Raw genomic sequence first — 17,941 nt, 5'->3', positions numbered from 1 at the left:
GCTGGGCGGGGCTGGGCGTGGGGCTGCGGGCTCCGACCCCCGAACCCCCTCGAACTGTGGGCCGGGTCCTTCCAGGCTCGGCCTCGCCCCGCGCCGTCGTCTCCACCCGAGGTCACCAGGGCGGGCGCACGCCCCGAGCCCTGGGCCCTGGTTAGGGAGCCGGGCGGCCCCTGCGCGCGAGGCCACTCTGCCCGGGCCAGGCTCGGAAGAAGACCTGTGGCCAGAAGTAGGTAAGACCTTTAAAACCTCGACAACGGAAGTTTATGGTGTCCTCCTCCGGTTTGTTATGGGAAACAAAAACAATATGAAACTCCAAGACTTGTGATTTTCCTTTATTTTTTAAATAAATTATATTAAAATGTTTTTCAAAACTTTTTTGTGCCCATGCCAAGCTCCCACCTGGCCGGTCAAGTTGTGCACTCCTGCTGCAGCAGGAGGCTCCTTTCTGCTCTTCAGCCACAGACACACCCATGGCTTGTGACTTGTTTGGAACCAAGATAAAACTCTGTTATGGGTTTAAAAGCTTACATTGGCCAGTCTGGCAGCAGAGCCGCCATTATTTTTATGTAAAGATGTAATCTGAAGTTCCCCTTTATCACTTGGACACTGTCCCGTCTGCTGCAGACCAGCTTTAAGAGTGCCATGGAGGGCCAGCTGCAGTGGCCTAGTGGTCACATTCAGCCCACTCTTCTTTGGAGGCCCGGTTGGGTTCTGGGCGCAGACCTACACTGCTCTGTTAGCGGCCATGCTGTGCTGGTGGCCCACATACTAAAAAAATGGAGGAAGGTTGGCATGGATGTTAGCTCAGGGCAAATCTTCCGCAAATGGAGAGCACCATGGAAAGGCGCATGAGGAACAAGCCAAAAGTATACGTTTTTCTCCAAGAGGTTGACCTCCGTGGGGGACCATAAGACTGTATCAGGATAAGAAGGTCTTGCATCTCAGGACTGCTTACACTGACTCGGGAGGGGAAGAATGAATAGGATAAAATTCAAGGAGGAGAAATCATATGATAACTGTTATGACAAGTGCCTGCTAGCATGATCCTCTGATGGCTTGGGGATGTCAGGGAATGAGTCTCATTTGGTGGTGCCCAAATCTTGGTTTTCCTCTGTACAGATGGGAGTCTCAAATCAGAAGGACTTGCTGTGATTAAAGTGTGTCTGCTTAAAACAGCTAACAAGTGTATTTCCTATGATGGCTTCTTTACAGAGCTCTTTCACATGCGTTATCTTATACGCATCCTATTAGCTGTTCCCTGCTTGAAGCTCTCTTGGATTCTGAGACATCATTCTCTTCTGGTTTTGCTTCCAGTTCCTTGACCTTTCAGTCTTGAGCTTCTTTTCCACTTCGTTGTTAGTGCCATCCAGGTGATTCTGACTCCTAGCAACCCTATGTACAGCAGAGCAGAACCCTGCCTGGTCTTTTTACACCATCTTCTCATCTTTTCCCCTAACCACTCATAATCTGGTGTTGCAGGGTTGAACGGAGAACCACGGCTATGTGTGCTCCCCGGGTGACTGTGGCACATCCACTTTACCTTGGGGATATATATGTTTGCAGATGACTTGCCAATCTTTATTCTCCAGTCCTGACCACTCCCTCGATCTTCATATTCATACCCAACTGATTGCCGGACATCTCCACCTAAATGTCCTACAGACATCTTGAACTCAAAATGTGTCCAAATCTGAATTCATCTCCATTGTTCAAAGGTGTTTCCTGCAGTTATTTTTTCATAAATGAACCCAGAAACCAAGGAATCAACTTGGATTTCTTCCACTCCCTCACATCTAGTCACCATCTCCTGCCTACTTTATCATTTAGCTCAATTTCATCCCCTCTTCACTCTACTCCTACTACTGCTGCCCTCATTCAGGCCTGTAGCATGTCTTCCTTGGGCTGTTACAACTCCTTCACACCAGGCTAATTCCTGCCTGCCTTGCCCCTTCTCTGCCCATCCTCCACACAACTGCTGGAAACCTGGCTAGTTTACCTCTCCAGCCTTATGTTTGACTTTCTATTTAATTTTTTCCTTTTCTCAACATCCTTCCCAGAATACAATATGACTGCAGCTGCCATCTTGCAACCATGAGGTGACCTTTAAGGTTAAAGTCTCGTGCTAAGGATGACAGAACAGGAAGATGGAAGGAGTCTGAGATGTTGACACTATTGGGCCACCATATCAGCCCTGAACTAGTTACCTCTGACTTTTCATGAGAGAAAAATAACCCCTAAGCTATTTAAGCCATTGTTTATTTAGGTACCTGTCTCATCCTGGACAAATGAGTAAAAGATAAATGGTGTTTTCAAGGGACCTCAGAGCCAGAAATGGCCTTCACTCCACCAAAAGCAGAGTCTGACCATCTGTTAGATCCCTTTTGTGTGTGCATACACATTCTTGCCAATGAAATAAAACATCACTAATCAATCACACCCTGGTCTGAAATAGAGGTTATTCATTCACTATTCTAAGAGAATGTAGATTTTGATGAGAGGATAAGCCAGCCTGAAGCATCCTGAGGAGGAAGGACTGGATGGAGCTGCAGGGAGATGTGAGGCAGCATCGGTACTCTGGGACCTGAGAGAGAGAAGAGGACCTCCAGAAAAGAGAAAGATACCAAAAATGGCAAGAATTCCTGGGCCCAGCTTTAACTTCCAACATTAACTAGTTTTAAATTATTGTTTTATTAGGAAAGTTTGTTTTTCAAAAAATCAGTGGGTTGATTTAAAAAAAAGAGAGAGACAGGCATAATAGAAGGATTTGGTACCCTGATAACACTCTATTAAAAAAGATAAGCAGGAAAATCTCTCAGTCCATTTCAGAACATTTTGACATGTGCCAGCTTGAAAGGGTGAGTTTGCCTTCGCGGTCCCTGATGGCAGCCGACTAACCCTGTTTGCACCTCCCTCTTCCTACAGTTTCCCTACAAAAGAACTGTTCCTGGGGAAAACAGAAGGTGGAACACAGGACAGGGTATAGTCAAAGCCAGGAAATGACTAAACAGGCAACAGGCCAACGAGTTTCAATCTCATCTTCAGTCTTAAGAGCAAAGGCTTCTTCATATGAGTTTACGGAAAATAGGCAATTACACACAATACAGCATCGGAACCAAAGTTTGTTTTTAAAATGTGAGTTTTTGACATTGGGAAGATTTCATTCCAAACTCTCAATTAATTACAAAAAAATCCATGTTTCAGGAAGACATACTTAACATAAAATTCACATCACTTATCACAAAGTTAGACAGTCAAATGTATAAAGGAGAAACAAAACAGAAGCAGTATTTACAAATTTAGACTACATGAGACATTGTGAAGAAGCTTTTGTTAATAAACAAGGCCATACATACTTTTACACACTACATTTCAAAAATGATGCATCTGTGAACAACAATATGATAAAGGTCATAGTGCTGAAGACTTTAAATTAAAGGTTGGGAGAATTAAAGACTAAATGTGAGGTCCAGGTCGTAATGATAAAGACTTCAAATTCAAGGACAAATTGTCTAAGAAAGGACAAACAACTAGCATTCAAGCTATTTAATCAATTAGTTCCCTGCAAGTACAAAATATATAGGAATCACTAAATGGACTGACCTAATTACCAATTCTGTTCATTTCTAAATAACTCACAACTGCAAGAGGTCTTTTCACAGAATCAGTCAGAGTTTCTCTCTATCCTCGTGTAGGTATTTCTGCTACATTTTAAATCCTTATTCCAAACAATTCCCTCCCATTTCCATATTTTTATAAGTATAAAATATTTTAAAACAAAGAAATATCTGATCCATAGCTAGAGAACTACTCCCCCATGACTTCTAGAAGAGAAAAAAAAGTTTCCCATTTATTTCCTCCTCTACCTCAAAAACACAGCAAATTAAAACCATCCAGTTCCTAATGTAGTGTCACATAGAACCCAGGGCCCCGAACAACGTTTCATGCTAACTTTCCTGCTATATGCTGAGAACAAGTTAGTTATTTACATTATTGAGAAATCTATTTAACAAACTGGATTCATCCCTGTGCTTCCGTCAGCAGAGGCTTGCTAAAAAAGGCGAGAGCAACGGCGTCTGCGAATGGGAACATCAAAGACTCTCCTCCGTCTCTCTTCCTCATCATCTTCATCGGATTCATCCATATCTGCCGAATCATCATCATTGTCTTCTTCCTCCTCCTCTTCTTCTTCCTCTTCCATCTCTTCATATTCATCAGGACCCATTTCCTTGAAAGAGAAAACAATCTTTTGATAAGAACTTCATCAGTTTTTTATACTTAATGCAAATTCTCATTTATCTAAACAACTGGACATGCCAATATGAATTTTTATAGATTTGAACAGTGCATTTTCATAATGCACATGCTAATGCAAGATTCTAGAGAGTATATTCTATCACATGTTTAAAAATGCTCAATGTGGGGGCTGGTCCCGTGGCCAAGTGGTTAAGTTCACATGTTCTGCTTCAGCAGCCCAGGGTTCGCCAGTTTGGATCCTGGGCACAGACCTACATACTGCTCATCGAGCCATGCTGTGGTGTCGTCTCACAAGAAGAACCAGAATGACTTAGAACTAGGATATATAACTCTGCACTGGGCTTTAGGGAGGAAAAAAGATAAAAAGGAAGATTGGCAACAGATGTTAGCGCAGATGTTAGGCCAATCTTCCTCACCAAAAAAAGCATAAAAAATGGTCAATGTAGTCTTAATGGTAAATATATTTCATTAATACAGTATTTATTTTTTACATGGTAGTTGATAATTCATACAAGGGAGCAAACAGATCATTCCTAACAACCCAATACATAATTTTACTGAATTTATCATATTAGTGTGTTAAGTAACAATTATCTATTAATCTATATGCTTACAGAAAAGAGGATGTGAAAGAGTAATAAGGTATGACCTCTACTGGTAACTTTTATGTACTGTCAACAAGAGGGCTAATAGATTTCCATTGAGCTCCTACTATAAAGACACATCATTTCAATTCAACCGCCATTGGTAGCCTCTACTGTGAAATTGACTTGTTGAAGGCTCTCAAGGCAGTAGTGATGCTGAACCTCTTGTGGAAACTTTAATTCTGCTTAAACAGTGTCTGATCAAGTCTTGACTCACTCTGCTGTCAATGTTCTCTTTCATACATTTGAAGACTCAGTGGGAGGAGTTGCTGCATTGAACAGAGTTCTGAACAGCAAGGAGGACCTAGCTGGTAACATGGAAAGTTTTGGGAAACTTGGGATGTGATGTCAGCAAAAGTCCTTCCACAAGGTTTTTATGGGATTACACGTCCATTAACCCCTGACCCCTCTGATCTCATCTCTAACCACTCTCCCCTGGTCATGGTACTCAGCTACACTGGCCTCCTTGCAGCTCTTCAAACAGACCAAGCACATTCGTGCTTCAGAGCCTCTGTACCTGCTATTCTTTTGCCTGGAACAGCCTTCTCCCACATATCCACCTGGCTTCTTCTACTTCTTTCAAGTCTCAATTGTGGTGTCATTGAGGCCTTCCCTGAAACATCTTTATATCAGAACAACCCAATAGGATACTTCTTATTCCCTTTACTCTGATTTTTCTCCAGAGCACTTCTTACTACTTGACATAAATACAGTGTTTATTTGCTACACTTTGTCTCTTCCAACTAGAATGTAAATTCCAAGGCAGAGATTTTATCTCAACTTTCTTCTTTTTTTTTTATTGAAGTGTAACTGGCATATGGCATGATATTAGTTTCAGGTGTATAACATAATGATTTGATATTTCTATCTATTACAAAATGACCACCACACTAAGTCTAGTTAATATCCATCACCACACAGTTACAGAATTTTTTTCTTCTGATGAAAACTTAGAAGCTTTAATCTCTTAGCAACTTTCAAATGTGCAATACAGTGTTGTTAACTGTAGTTGTCATGCTGCAGGCTATTCCTGAAAGCAAAGGGAGATTTTGATGGTATTGTTTGTGCATTTTCCCCACCACCTGGTAAGTACTCAGTAAATATGTGTTGAGCAAGCAGATTAATTAATGTGAGAAAAGAACTGTCGTTTAGGATTTGTCAAAGGAAGTGTCACTTAGGATTTATTATAACAATAACAACAGAGAAAATATACATAAATATGACATAAGATATTCCATTATTTTTATCTTTTGATTTTTCTTTTAATCTAAGGAATGAAGACTATAATTCAGTAGAAGGTCCAAACAGAGGAGATGGGTAAGGCTTAGGAAATTCTAAAACATTAAATCCAGGTTGTATGATTATCAGTTATCTTAATGAAGAAGAAAAACTGTGAAAGAAATCAGTGTGGCTAAAGAGGGAGCCTGCCAGTGCCCTTGGACAGAAGTGTCCACACCCAACCAGAGATGGAGGGAGGCGCACAGAGAAGCATGGGAAAGCAGCAGCAGCAGGAGCCTCTCAGTGCCCCAAAGCAAACAGCAAACCACCTAGGCTGAGACACGGCTTCAGACCAACCTACAGTGTATTTAATAGTGGCATTCAAAGTATAAAACAAAAGGAAGCATTAGGTACAATGATTATCACATGGTTAGAGGCCAAAAAAGAACAATTCAGCTTCCTTACCAAGAAAGCAAATATTTAAACAGGAGAGGTACAATACAGATACAGCACAATACAAACACAATCCCCATTGCCTCTTCATGTTGATTAGAAAAAATTCCAGAATTCTCATTTCTTTTTATTGAGTGCTCATCCCTGAGAGAGAAAACATTTTACACAAGGCAGGTCAAGATTTTATATGCTTATTTGTGGTTAGGAGGAAACTAAAACTCTCAATAAGTAAGAACATAAGTAAGAGAGGGTTGAACATGTAATGAGTTTATTATTGTAATTTAAAATTATAAATTTTAAAACTTTAAAAAAGGAATAAGTAAATGTTATAAAATGTCTCAGTTTTAATTTCTAACATGATAAATATCGATACAACCCACATAAGCAAGAGTTCTTTGGATTCCTCAATAACTTTTAAGAGCTTCAGGGTGTCATGAGACCAAAAAGTTTGAGAACTACTCCTTAAGTAATAACTACTTTATACCCATCCTAACAAACAATAAAAACAGGCCTCAACAGTATCACGCTGATCCAACAGTACCTTAACGGTCTGTCCAAACAAACTTCAACATTCTTTATACTTTAGGTCAGGAACATTAGCAACTTTAGGACAAGGAATATTATCAGAGATAGAGATTTCATGACAATAAAAGAAGCACTTCATTAAAAAGACATAACAATCCTAAGTATATTTGCATATAATTACAGAGCTTCAAATACATGTAGGAAATCGGACAGAATTAAAAAGAGAAATCGACAAAACTGTAATTACAGTTGGAGATTTCAACAATCATCTTTCTGAGAACAAAGACAAAAAAAAAAGTCAGTAAATTTATAGAAGACTTGAAAAACAGTCAACCAATTTGACCTGTCATTTATAGAATAATCCCCCAAATACAGAATACACATTCTTTTCAAATGTACAAGGATTATTTACCAAGACAGACCATGATACTGGTCCATAAAACGTTTAAAAGGATTGAAATTAGACTGAGTTCTCTAACCCTAAGAAAATTAGAAATCACTAACCAAAAGTTAACTGGAAAATCTCATGTTTGGAAATTAACACATTTCTAGAAAAGTCATAGGTCAAAATTAAATTACAAGGGAAATCTGAGACTATTTTGAACTAAATGTTAATGAAAACACATCAAAATTTGTACAATGCAGCTAAAACAGTGCTTAGAGAGAAGAAAGGTCTAAACTTCTACCTTAAGAAGCTAGGAAAAAAGCAAATGACACCCCAAGTAACTAGGAAGAGAGAAATAAAGATGACCGCAGAAATCAATGAAATAGCAAATGAGAAAACAGAGAAAAATCAGTGAAACCAAAAGTTGTTCCTTTAAATGAAACCCCCCAGCTCAACAAAGGGAAGATATAAATTACCAAAACGAAGAACAAAAGAGGACAATATGACTATAGTTCTTGTAGGCATTAAAAGGATAAAGGGAACACTGTGAAGGAATTCATGCCAATAAATTCAACATTTTCCTTGAAAGATACAAATTAACAAAAGTGAAACAAGAAGAAAATATGAATATTAAAGAAATTAAATTCATATTTCAAAACTTTCCCACAAAGAGAACTCCAGCCCCAGATGGGTTCCCTGATAATTGCATCACATATCTAAGGGTAAGATGATACCGATCTCCTACAGAAACTTAGTTAGTGAAAAATGGAAGACTGTTACAGGAAGTAGCAGATTCCTAGTACCAGAAATATGCAGTAGAAAGCATTCCTCCACTGGAAGGGAAGCTTAACTTCACTTCCAAACCTGGACTGTAGATCCTTTTCACCAGACACACCACAAACACAATGGCCTCAAGTCTTTCTAAACTGGAGCTGGGAATGTGTCAACTCTAGGTCAGATTAAGATCAGTCCATCTTCCCAGACTTATTTTAGACCCACCCATCAGGGTCATCCCAGGAGTTAGAGGACACTTTCTGAACATTTGGTGCCTAGGATTCAATTACATTCTGGGTACCAAATTCATATTTTATTCCTATTATATAACTGGAGTTTCATAGTTCTCTTTAGTCATTTTATAGTCATTTTTCCGTCATTTTATAGCCTCTAAGATTGGGGTACTGCTACATTTGTCATAAGGTAACCCTAAGAGCAAGATTTTAAAAATATACCTACTTGACTTAGGAAATGATCTCAAAGAGAGACTACTAAAGTACAGGTCTACCCATTAAATCCTCTTTGTAATGAACTCTATAGGGTATTTGTATTATTTTACAAAATTGGGAGTTTCAGCAGAAAGACTGTAAGAGATTGTTTTCCCAGCCTTAATGAAATAAAATAAAGCCTATTCTTACTGGTCAACTGTGATGTTTCTCATTAGGCCACAGAACTGTTTTTGGAAACTATGGAAAAGAGGCTGAACCTTTAAAACCAGTAACTACTCTCTATGATACTATAATGGTGGATACATGTCATCATACCTTTGTCCAAACCCACAAAATGTACAACACCAAGAGTCAACCTAATGTAAACTATGGACTTTGGATGATTATGACGAGTCAATGTAGATTCATCACTTGTAAGAAAGGTATCACTTTGGTGGGAGATACTGATAACGGGGGATTCTATGCATGCATGGGGACAGGAAGTATTTGGGAAATCTCTGTACCTTCTGCTCAATTTTCTGTGAATCTAAAACTGCTCAAAAAAATGACAACTATTAAAAAGAAACAGAAAACAGATAATAGCAGAGTTACTCTGACTGAAGTGTGTGGGGTCTAGCTTACTTATTGTCCATCTCCCCCAACATATTCACATGGCTCCCCATGATACTTCCTCAGAAACTTGGGGTCTCTGGAACCATTTATAAACCATTTGTCTAGCTAATTAATAATGTCCCTCCATGGAGTAGATTCAACAAAATCGTGTAAATCAGCCCTAGAGGAAAATTTAACTCACCAATCGGGCTATAGACACCCTGAATGTCGGACATGCCATATGGAATCGGGGAATGGCGACATTAAAGATCTTGTCTTTAAAGTAAAGAAAATGGAAGGTATAATATCCTTCCATATATCCTGACGTTGTAGAAAATGTGGTACAACTTGTATATTCATACACCCGACCTGGGCTGATGATTGGAAATTCACCTGTGGAGAAAACAGTAACAACAAACCAAAGTATAAAATTTAGTTCTTCACTATAGCAAATAAGACAGGTCCTCTATGGTATTATGCAAACTATGCCCAATCAGAAAAAAAATCTAAAAGGAAATATAACAAAATGTTAAGAGTGATAGTATTATAAGTGAGTATTTTATTCCTCTTGACTTTTTTTTTTAATATTCTCCTAATTTTATACAGTATGTGTGTGGGGGAGAGAATATCTACTAAAACAAAACAAAACAGGAATATTTTCTTTTTCAAAATACTTTGAGGCATGGAAGACACCATCCTTAAGACATGAATAATAAAAAGTGTCACAGTTGGAGGCTGGCCCTGTGGCCAAGGGTTAAGTTCATGCACTCTGCTTTGGCGGCCCAGGGTTTTGCCGGTTTGGATCCCGGGTATGGACGCAGTACCGCTCATCAGGCCACGCTGAGGCGGCATCCCACATAGCACAATCAGAGGCACTCACAACTAGAATATATAACTATGTACTGAGGGGGCTTTGGGGAGAAGAAGAAGAAAAGAAAAAAGAAGACTGGCAACAGATGTTAGCTCAGGTGCCAATCTTTTAAAAAAAAAAAGTGTCACAGTTGGACACCAGTCCAGAGATAAGGGCACTCTAAATGTTGAAAGCAGCAGGAGACTAAAACATAAAACTCGGACGATGCATCCTCAGCATTTAGCCCAGACAAGATGGCAGTCACAGGGGAGAGGTCTTACACCAAGGGACGAAAGAGAAACAGAATTACAGCTTTCATAAAACTGCTCAGCATTAGATCCTCAAATATATCCAGGAAAAATTCCTTAAATAAACACGTAGAACATAAGTCTATTCGTGGCAATGAATTAGAACAACTTTAAACCGAATTCTGATATGCTTAGGACTGACAACAGACGTACATAGCTTAAATAATATATTTTCCTGAAGCATACATACAAAAACGGAAGAATCTGAGGGTTCAGAAACTTAAGATAATCATAATTTTTAAAAAAGCTGAATGTCAATGGTAATCAGAGCTAAAGATGACTGAAATCCAGGAATAAAAATCTGGGCTATTAACAATTCCCCCCAAATTTCAAAAAGATGACTAATATGAAATTTATTTTCTCTTTCTGCCCTATGCCTTGTAACCCTACAGAATATGTTAAGGAAAATTATCCAACTAAAAAAAATAAAGAACTTAAGAAAGAAAAGCAAGGAACCCAGGTGATCCACAGGGTGGTAAATCAATCCCTGAATATTTAAGATTGCTGTAATTTTAGAAAAGTTCATGTTTAAGGTACTAAACTAACGGAGTAATGACCTTTACACATTATATTTAAGAAGCAAAGTATTATAGTTAGAAGCCCAGAATCTATGATATCTTTCACATGGTAAACACAGCTATTGAAAGGTACAGTCTTATCCACTAAGACTGCACCATGCATCATGCATTTTCCAAGCTGTGTATCACATAAATGATCTCCAAAATGTCTTAGAGGCAAGTGATATATAAAACCAAATCTTGGATCACATACCGACTACTCCAGGTCCTTGGACTTCTTCCACGTCCCCTTTAGCATTTGTTATTCTCCAATAGCGACTGTCCAACTGACAGGCCTTCTCTGGAAGTGCATCCTTTGACATCTCAATCCTGGGGAAGGGAAGGGACCGGGAGAGACACAAATCTGTTTCTTTTGCTTAAGAGCTATAGTATCTGGGCTAAGACTATGAAAGGAATTTCCAAAGGCAATTAAGAAGTCCAACCCAAAGTCTGTGTTAATCATCTATTTTCTGTAAGTTCTCAAAGATATTGGCTTGATTAGCTTGACTCCCCAACAGAAATGCTTTCACTCAATTTACACACTTGACTTTCAGTGAGAATCAACAATGGAAAGGGCAATATAAAAATTCACAAACACAATGGTGACAACAGTCTTTTGCTGTTCAAGTGAAAATGAGTGTGGGAAACGCTTTCTAGAATATAGTGCTGTGAAAAACTTCTGTTCTAAAACACTCATGGTCTTTTTTCACTACAAGGCTATGCAACTCATTTCCCTTTTTTCCATTAACTTCTAGAAAGTACAAAGCAAATGCCACTAGTCAGTTACTGACTACCTTGACTCTATTTCCCAATACTATTATGTCCTCCCTTTCTTTAAGAATCTTGCTGTCTCCTATTTTCATTTTGAGTACCCTATAAGCACATGAAGGTGTTCTTATTTTAAGCATGTCTTAATCCTAGGCAGAATCTGAATTAAACAATTAAAACAACAAATATTTGTACATGTGTAATTGGACATATCAGAGACTGCTTATAATAATAAAATCCTAGGAAGCTTCCTGGTAAGTATACATTACCAAAATACTTCCAATATGGATATATATTTAAAAAATATGTATAACATATAAAATATATAAAAATATATCTAAAAACAAAGTATCCTGAATCCCTTAAGGCAATGAGTTATCACAGAGGACTTCTAATTAAAGTGAATTTAAAATTTGTTTTTTATTTAACTAAATCCAATGCTTAACACAATGTCTGATATAGAGGCAGTACTCAATAAATATGTATTCGACTTTTAATTGAATATAGACAGGCCAGATGAAACTTGGAATGCATGGTTTTATCTTGGGCAATCTGATAGCTTCTAAGACTGCATTACAACTCTAACATAGAGCTTTCATGATGATTACAACTTAGTGGCCCACCTTGTAAAGTACCTGGCACAATACTTTAAACACAGTATGTTTGCAGGAAATAACTTAGATAACTTAGAGGTTAATATAAACTCAAGGTATTTTACAAACACTATATTACTGAGAACTTTTTGTTATCCACCTTCCTCCACACTTTAGTAAGAAGCTGCCTTTCCAAATGTGTTTTATATGTCACATCTGATGGGGCAATAACAACACATCCACAGGCTACATCCCACTGTTACTGAAGGGTGACCCCATTTACAATTCTCACCTGATTCGGTATGTGAAGAAATAGTGGGGTGGATGGACAGAGCTAAGTTCTGGCAGAAACGATGTGGAAACTGAAACTGTAATATCCCCAGTTGTTGCTACACACTCTGGATCATGAATATATCTAGGTAATTTAAAACGTTAAACATTTTTTAATTAACTAACTTCAATTTTGTAAGATAAAAGATTTACAGGTACAATGCAAAATAGCTTATACTTTATGATCAAAAATTTAAATTTAAATAATTGATTTAAAAATTTAAATCATAATATAAAGGTATAGTCCTATTAAGCTTAGAAGAAAACTAGAAATTACAAACTAGAAAACCTTGAAGACTCTGGATCAGTAATGATAGCAGTCAAAGTTCAATAATCAGTGGTTCAAATAACGATTCAGTAATTAACTTGGAAACTAAAAAGAACTTATCTCAGTCTTCAGAGCTAAGGAAACTTTTGGGACATCTGAACACCCAGCAATATCCTATCAATAAAATGTGTTAGTATGTTATTCTAGAGGCCTCTAATGTATAACTGATCTATCATTTCTGCGAACCAGGCTACTGTGAGCCAAAGTATTACCTCTAATACTATCTATAATACCTGCATGTTTGACTTAGAGATAATAAGTTATATTAGCCAGGAGTTAACAGTTACTGACTTGCTATTCATAATAAATCTATTAACTGGCAAACAGCTTTTTTTCTCCCTCAAAAAGAAACTATATATAAAAAGAAACTATACTATAAAGCCATAACTTCTAAGTCAAAATCAGTTTTTTCTCTCTCAATTCTTCAAGATGAGAAAAATACCAGCTGTTCAAGTGTTTGGATGCAGCTTTAAAGTGAGAATAAAATAGTGAGATTTAATTAAGGTAATGAAAGATTCTATTATTAACCTTCTTGGAAACTTGACCTCTATAATCTGTAACTGATGGTTTTTTCTGGTTTATAATCATTTAAATCCAAAAAGTCCCAAGTGAAATACCTGAAAATTTGGTCTCTGATGATAGGGAAGCCACCTGATACAACATTGTTGACATAAGAAGTAAACCAGTCAGTAAAAGTAGCACCTATAAACCAGGAAGAGGGGAAAAAAGAAAAAGAAAAGGACAAATAGTTTTTGTACACTCTATACAGGAAACAAGGAAACAATGATAATTTATGCTTAAGATGTGAGACCAAAACTAGAAACATTTATGGATATAATTCTACTAATCCTTTATCAGGTTAATTTCTATTCTCAATTCTACTAATCCCTTATCAGGTTAATTCCTATTCTCAATTCTATCCATCTATTTCCAGCTACCTTGCTAGGTAATCCTCCAACTACCTTCAAACTACTTTTTACACTTATAATTAAATAATAGATTTTTAAACTTTATTTTGTTCTGGTACAAGAATGAGAAGCCTTCTTCCTATAATTTCTAGAATATATTGAACAAAAGAGATACACTTATGTCTAGGAAGAAGCTACAGGAAAAATATCAGTGCCTATCCTCAGATAATCAGGGTACCTCCTGGTCCAGGTATACCCTGACTCATACACAGAATCCTGGCAGAAGCCAGGCTCAGTGTGGACATCTAACAGCGGTATGGCACTGTAGAGTGCTGGGCATCAGGCCAATCCCCAAGTAGTCTAGCTGCACCACTGCAAATTCAAATGCAGAGTGGTTCCATATTCTCGGTGACTGCTCCAAGACCAGTCCAAACCATACATCCATCGACTGGATCAATAATAAGCATTTACACGAATTATGCTTGCCCCTTCTAGGTAGTACAAACCAATTTTCTCAGACTCCCTTTAGCTATTGTTAATAGATCTTGGTGCCTATACATATAATCAAAGTTATTCAACGAATTTCTTTGTAATCTTGTTTCTATTAACCCAGTTTCTGCACTCTGCTACACTGAATGTGAGATGCTAATTTATAGTATTTGCTTATTATTCTATTTAGGGAATGATAGTAGATACAATTTGAGTTTGGATCTGAGGGCATACAGCTTTAAAATTTTAAAGGCATCCTGAGAGAAGGTAAACTACAGCAATTGGTTCTTTTCTCAACGTCTATTAATGGCTCATTCTGACCCTTTATTTATTAAATGCTGTTGTATTCAAATGATCACTAATCATCTATCCACATTGAGCAAGATAGTAAGGAGCCACGTGAATAATGTCATTAAAATTCATAGACAGTCCAATTTTTTTTTTTTTTTTTAAGATTTTATTTTTTCCTTTTTCTCCCCAACGCCCCCCGGTACATAGTTGTGTATTCTTCGTTGTGGGTTCTTCTAGTTGTGGCATGTGGGACGCTGCCTCAGCGTGGTCTGATGAGCAGTGCCATGTCCGCGCCCAGGATTCGAACCAACGAAACACTGGGCCGCCTGCAGCGGAGCGCGTGAACTTAACCACTCGGCCACGGGGCCAGCCCCTAGACAGTCCAATTTTATGTTTTTAGAATTAGTTAATTTCCCTGTAGAGTTTTAAAAAATCATTTTGTATATTTCATGGAATAAATGTTACACAAGAAGAGATAAATTTCTTATGGTTTACTTAATAAAAAATTGGCATGGTGTATTTTAATGTACCTTACTTTATTACAATACATACCAAAGTGTGTTCTTTAAAATGAGGACAAAATTTTTTATGCAGCCTTTACTATTAAACTTACCTGAACAAAGATTCCGGTTTTCTTAAATATCTATTAATAATCCACTGAACACTAGGAGATTCCATCCTGTGTTTTACCAAAAATCCAAGAAAGTCAAACTTAGCTGAATCAAGATGTAACTTACACGTTCTAAGGAAGTTTACCTTTTAAAGTAAGCCCATATCTTGGAGTTTCTCGATAGCATTGGGGTTTTATTAAGGTAGCTTAAAGGAAGCTGCTTTCCCATCTTTCCTCCCAGCACTAACCTCCCACCTCATCTCTTCTCAGTGCATCTCAAATCTTTTGCTTTGTTCTTTCATTCTAGGAGAAATCCCAGCTACTAGAATAGTATTGTTAGGTCTTAGCACTCTGCTGTAGTGGTGGGGTCTTCCACATCACATCAGACCAGCACCAAACTAAGAAAAGAAACTTATAGAGCCTAGCGGGCCCCTACCATAGAGCTCAGGCAGCCTTCAGTGTATGAATTAGTAGCACCACTGGACGAGAGCCATGACAATCCTCTCTGAAAGTGTGTGCCACACAAAGGTGCCAAAGAGGGCAAAGAGCAGGGCATCACCCCCAGTGGATGCTCAACTTAGAAACCAAAGACCACATGGATCAGGGTGAGCTGAAAGCTAGGGACTAGGTTTAAAAATTTCTTACAACTTACTACACAGGGGCAAGAGCTTCTTAATATTGTAAAGTATACCACAACCCTGGAACGTACCACAGCATGGAACAAATGGAGGCTTATACTCTGCTCAAGGTTGCACTCAGGAGATATAATAAAATGCAAGGTCCCTTCACTGTTTATTAATAGGTTTACAGGGATCTTTAATATGGGCCAGAAATGCCTTTAAAAAGCAGAATGGAGAGTCAGGAAGCTTCTCTAAAGTGAGCAAAACCTAAGCAAAACAAGACTGGATGAATAGCAGAAGGGTGAGCTGCACTTACACGCAAACTGAATTCTTCTCAAAATCCTGAGAAATACCCTTTTAAGGCCAAGAAAAACAAGCTGTGCCAAGAGTTGATGAAGCCCAGTTTACACTGGTCTCTGAAGACTGCTGCTTAAGGCCTCTAGTGAGACTTATCAGTATTTTACTATAGCATTGGCACCAAGAGAAAAAGCTTGAAGTTGTTTCATCTATCTATATTGCTAATTATATATTAATATGATTGATGGAAAATGCATGTGTGTGTAAGGGAACGATATACAACCTCAGAGAAATTCTATACATTTCACTATTCTACAGCAGAGTCCTAAGAGCACAAGATTGTACAGGGCATGGCTTTTCCCAAATACAAACTGAATTCACACAAAGCACAGGGCTATTCTAATGGGAGCCTAGATGCATACTTTATAAACCAGCAAGCCTTAAGAAATACAAGTATAAAACTGCCAACTGATCAAGTAACTGAAAAGTTTTTACCAACTTAACTTTTTTGACCAGGAAGAAGACAACTTTTTCTCCTACCTATAATAAACATGTCAATAGCAGCTGGGTTCCGAGCCATTTGGTCCTAGGTGAAAAAAAGAATATTGTAATTAAAAAAAATACATTTTACTTAATTTCTCATTCTTCATGGTCTGTATCCCTGCCTGGAACAAAGCAAAAGAGGTACAACTAACTTCAGTGCTCTAACCAATACCTGGACATTCCTCACACTTTTCAGTTCCTGTTCTTAGGCTTTCTATATTTAGGGTCTTTCTGTAAAGTCCTTAAAGAATGCCAGGCACTTCTCAGTGACAGTTAAAACTTACATAATGCTATTACTTTTATAATAAACTAAAAAATTATCCTTCAAGAGAACAATTAGGAAGTTAAGGTAAAAAGATATATGTCCTATTATCCTAGAAGAAAGGGCTTTGGATTCACAGTCAAGAGACCTGAACAATTCTAGGGTAGCGACTTCTCTTGGTAAATGGAGAGACTAAGCCACCATCCATCCTCTTACAGAGGTATCAAGTCAAAAATCAGATAAAAGAAGTGAAAATGCTTAGAAAAACATTAAAAGCTATGAAAGCTCTTTAAATATTTTAAATGTCATATGGAGTCTTATGTCTCAGGTAACTATAAAAGGTATTTTCTATTTTAAATTCCTCTTTTAAGTTAAAAGTTCACACCCAGGCAAATAGGAGAGCAGAAGTTCTGCCACTGAGGGATTACTGAGAATGAAGAAACAACTATGAAACCAAATACCACAGTTTGTGTGATTACATTAAAATCATAACAAAAACCTCCTAAAAAGGATCTACGTTTTTGGCTAACTCAAATACCTAGTGAAGAAAGAGTTTAAAAAGTTACTACTGCACTCAGAACTTGAATCAAATGTTTACAAGCTAAATGTTTTAAGTTAGAAATATATCTTACAATTAATTACTTCAACAAAAGCTCATTAGTTTTCCTTATATTTAAAATGCCTTAACACAAACCACAGCTTTCCCTCTGTAGGTATAATAGTTTGCACTGCTTGTCCACTGGTAAAATTGTCTTTGGGCATTCCATGCCATTATGTCCGAGTATCAGCCCTCTAGTTAGATGGGTCTATCATTAAACTGCATAATGTTCTATACCTATTCTACAACGCTGAAAATTCCTAATGCACACATTTATACACTCATCAAACCACATC

At 37.7% G+C, this 17,941-nt stretch overlaps 1 protein-coding gene across 1 annotated transcript in view; it reads right to left on the bottom strand.

Moving 5' to 3' along the window:
- Positions 1 to 3,106: 3,106 nt before the first annotated feature.
- Positions 3,107 to 17,941, bottom strand: part of FBXO3 (F-box protein 3) — a 32,724-nt gene continuing 17,889 nt past the window's right edge. The window contains exons 6-11 of the mRNA XM_023653831.2: positions 16,783 to 16,828; positions 13,645 to 13,729; positions 12,662 to 12,784; positions 11,223 to 11,338; positions 9,496 to 9,686; positions 3,107 to 4,225 (exon numbers count right to left, since the gene is read on the bottom strand). Of these exons, the coding sequence (XP_023509599.2) occupies positions 4,049 to 4,225; positions 9,496 to 9,686; positions 11,223 to 11,338; positions 12,662 to 12,784; positions 13,645 to 13,729; positions 16,783 to 16,828 (738 nt within the window). The 3' untranslated portion in view covers positions 3,107 to 4,048. The remainder of the gene's footprint in view (positions 4,226 to 9,495; positions 9,687 to 11,222; positions 11,339 to 12,661; positions 12,785 to 13,644; positions 13,730 to 16,782; positions 16,829 to 17,941) is intronic.

This window comes from Equus caballus, chromosome 12 (assembly GCF_041296265.1).
Source record: "Equus caballus isolate H_3958 breed thoroughbred chromosome 12, TB-T2T, whole genome shotgun sequence".
NCBI lineage: Eukaryota > Metazoa > Chordata > Mammalia > Perissodactyla > Equidae > Equus > Equus caballus.
Note: the sequence above shows the minus strand (reverse complement) of the source record. Positions and strands in the feature narration are given on the sequence as shown.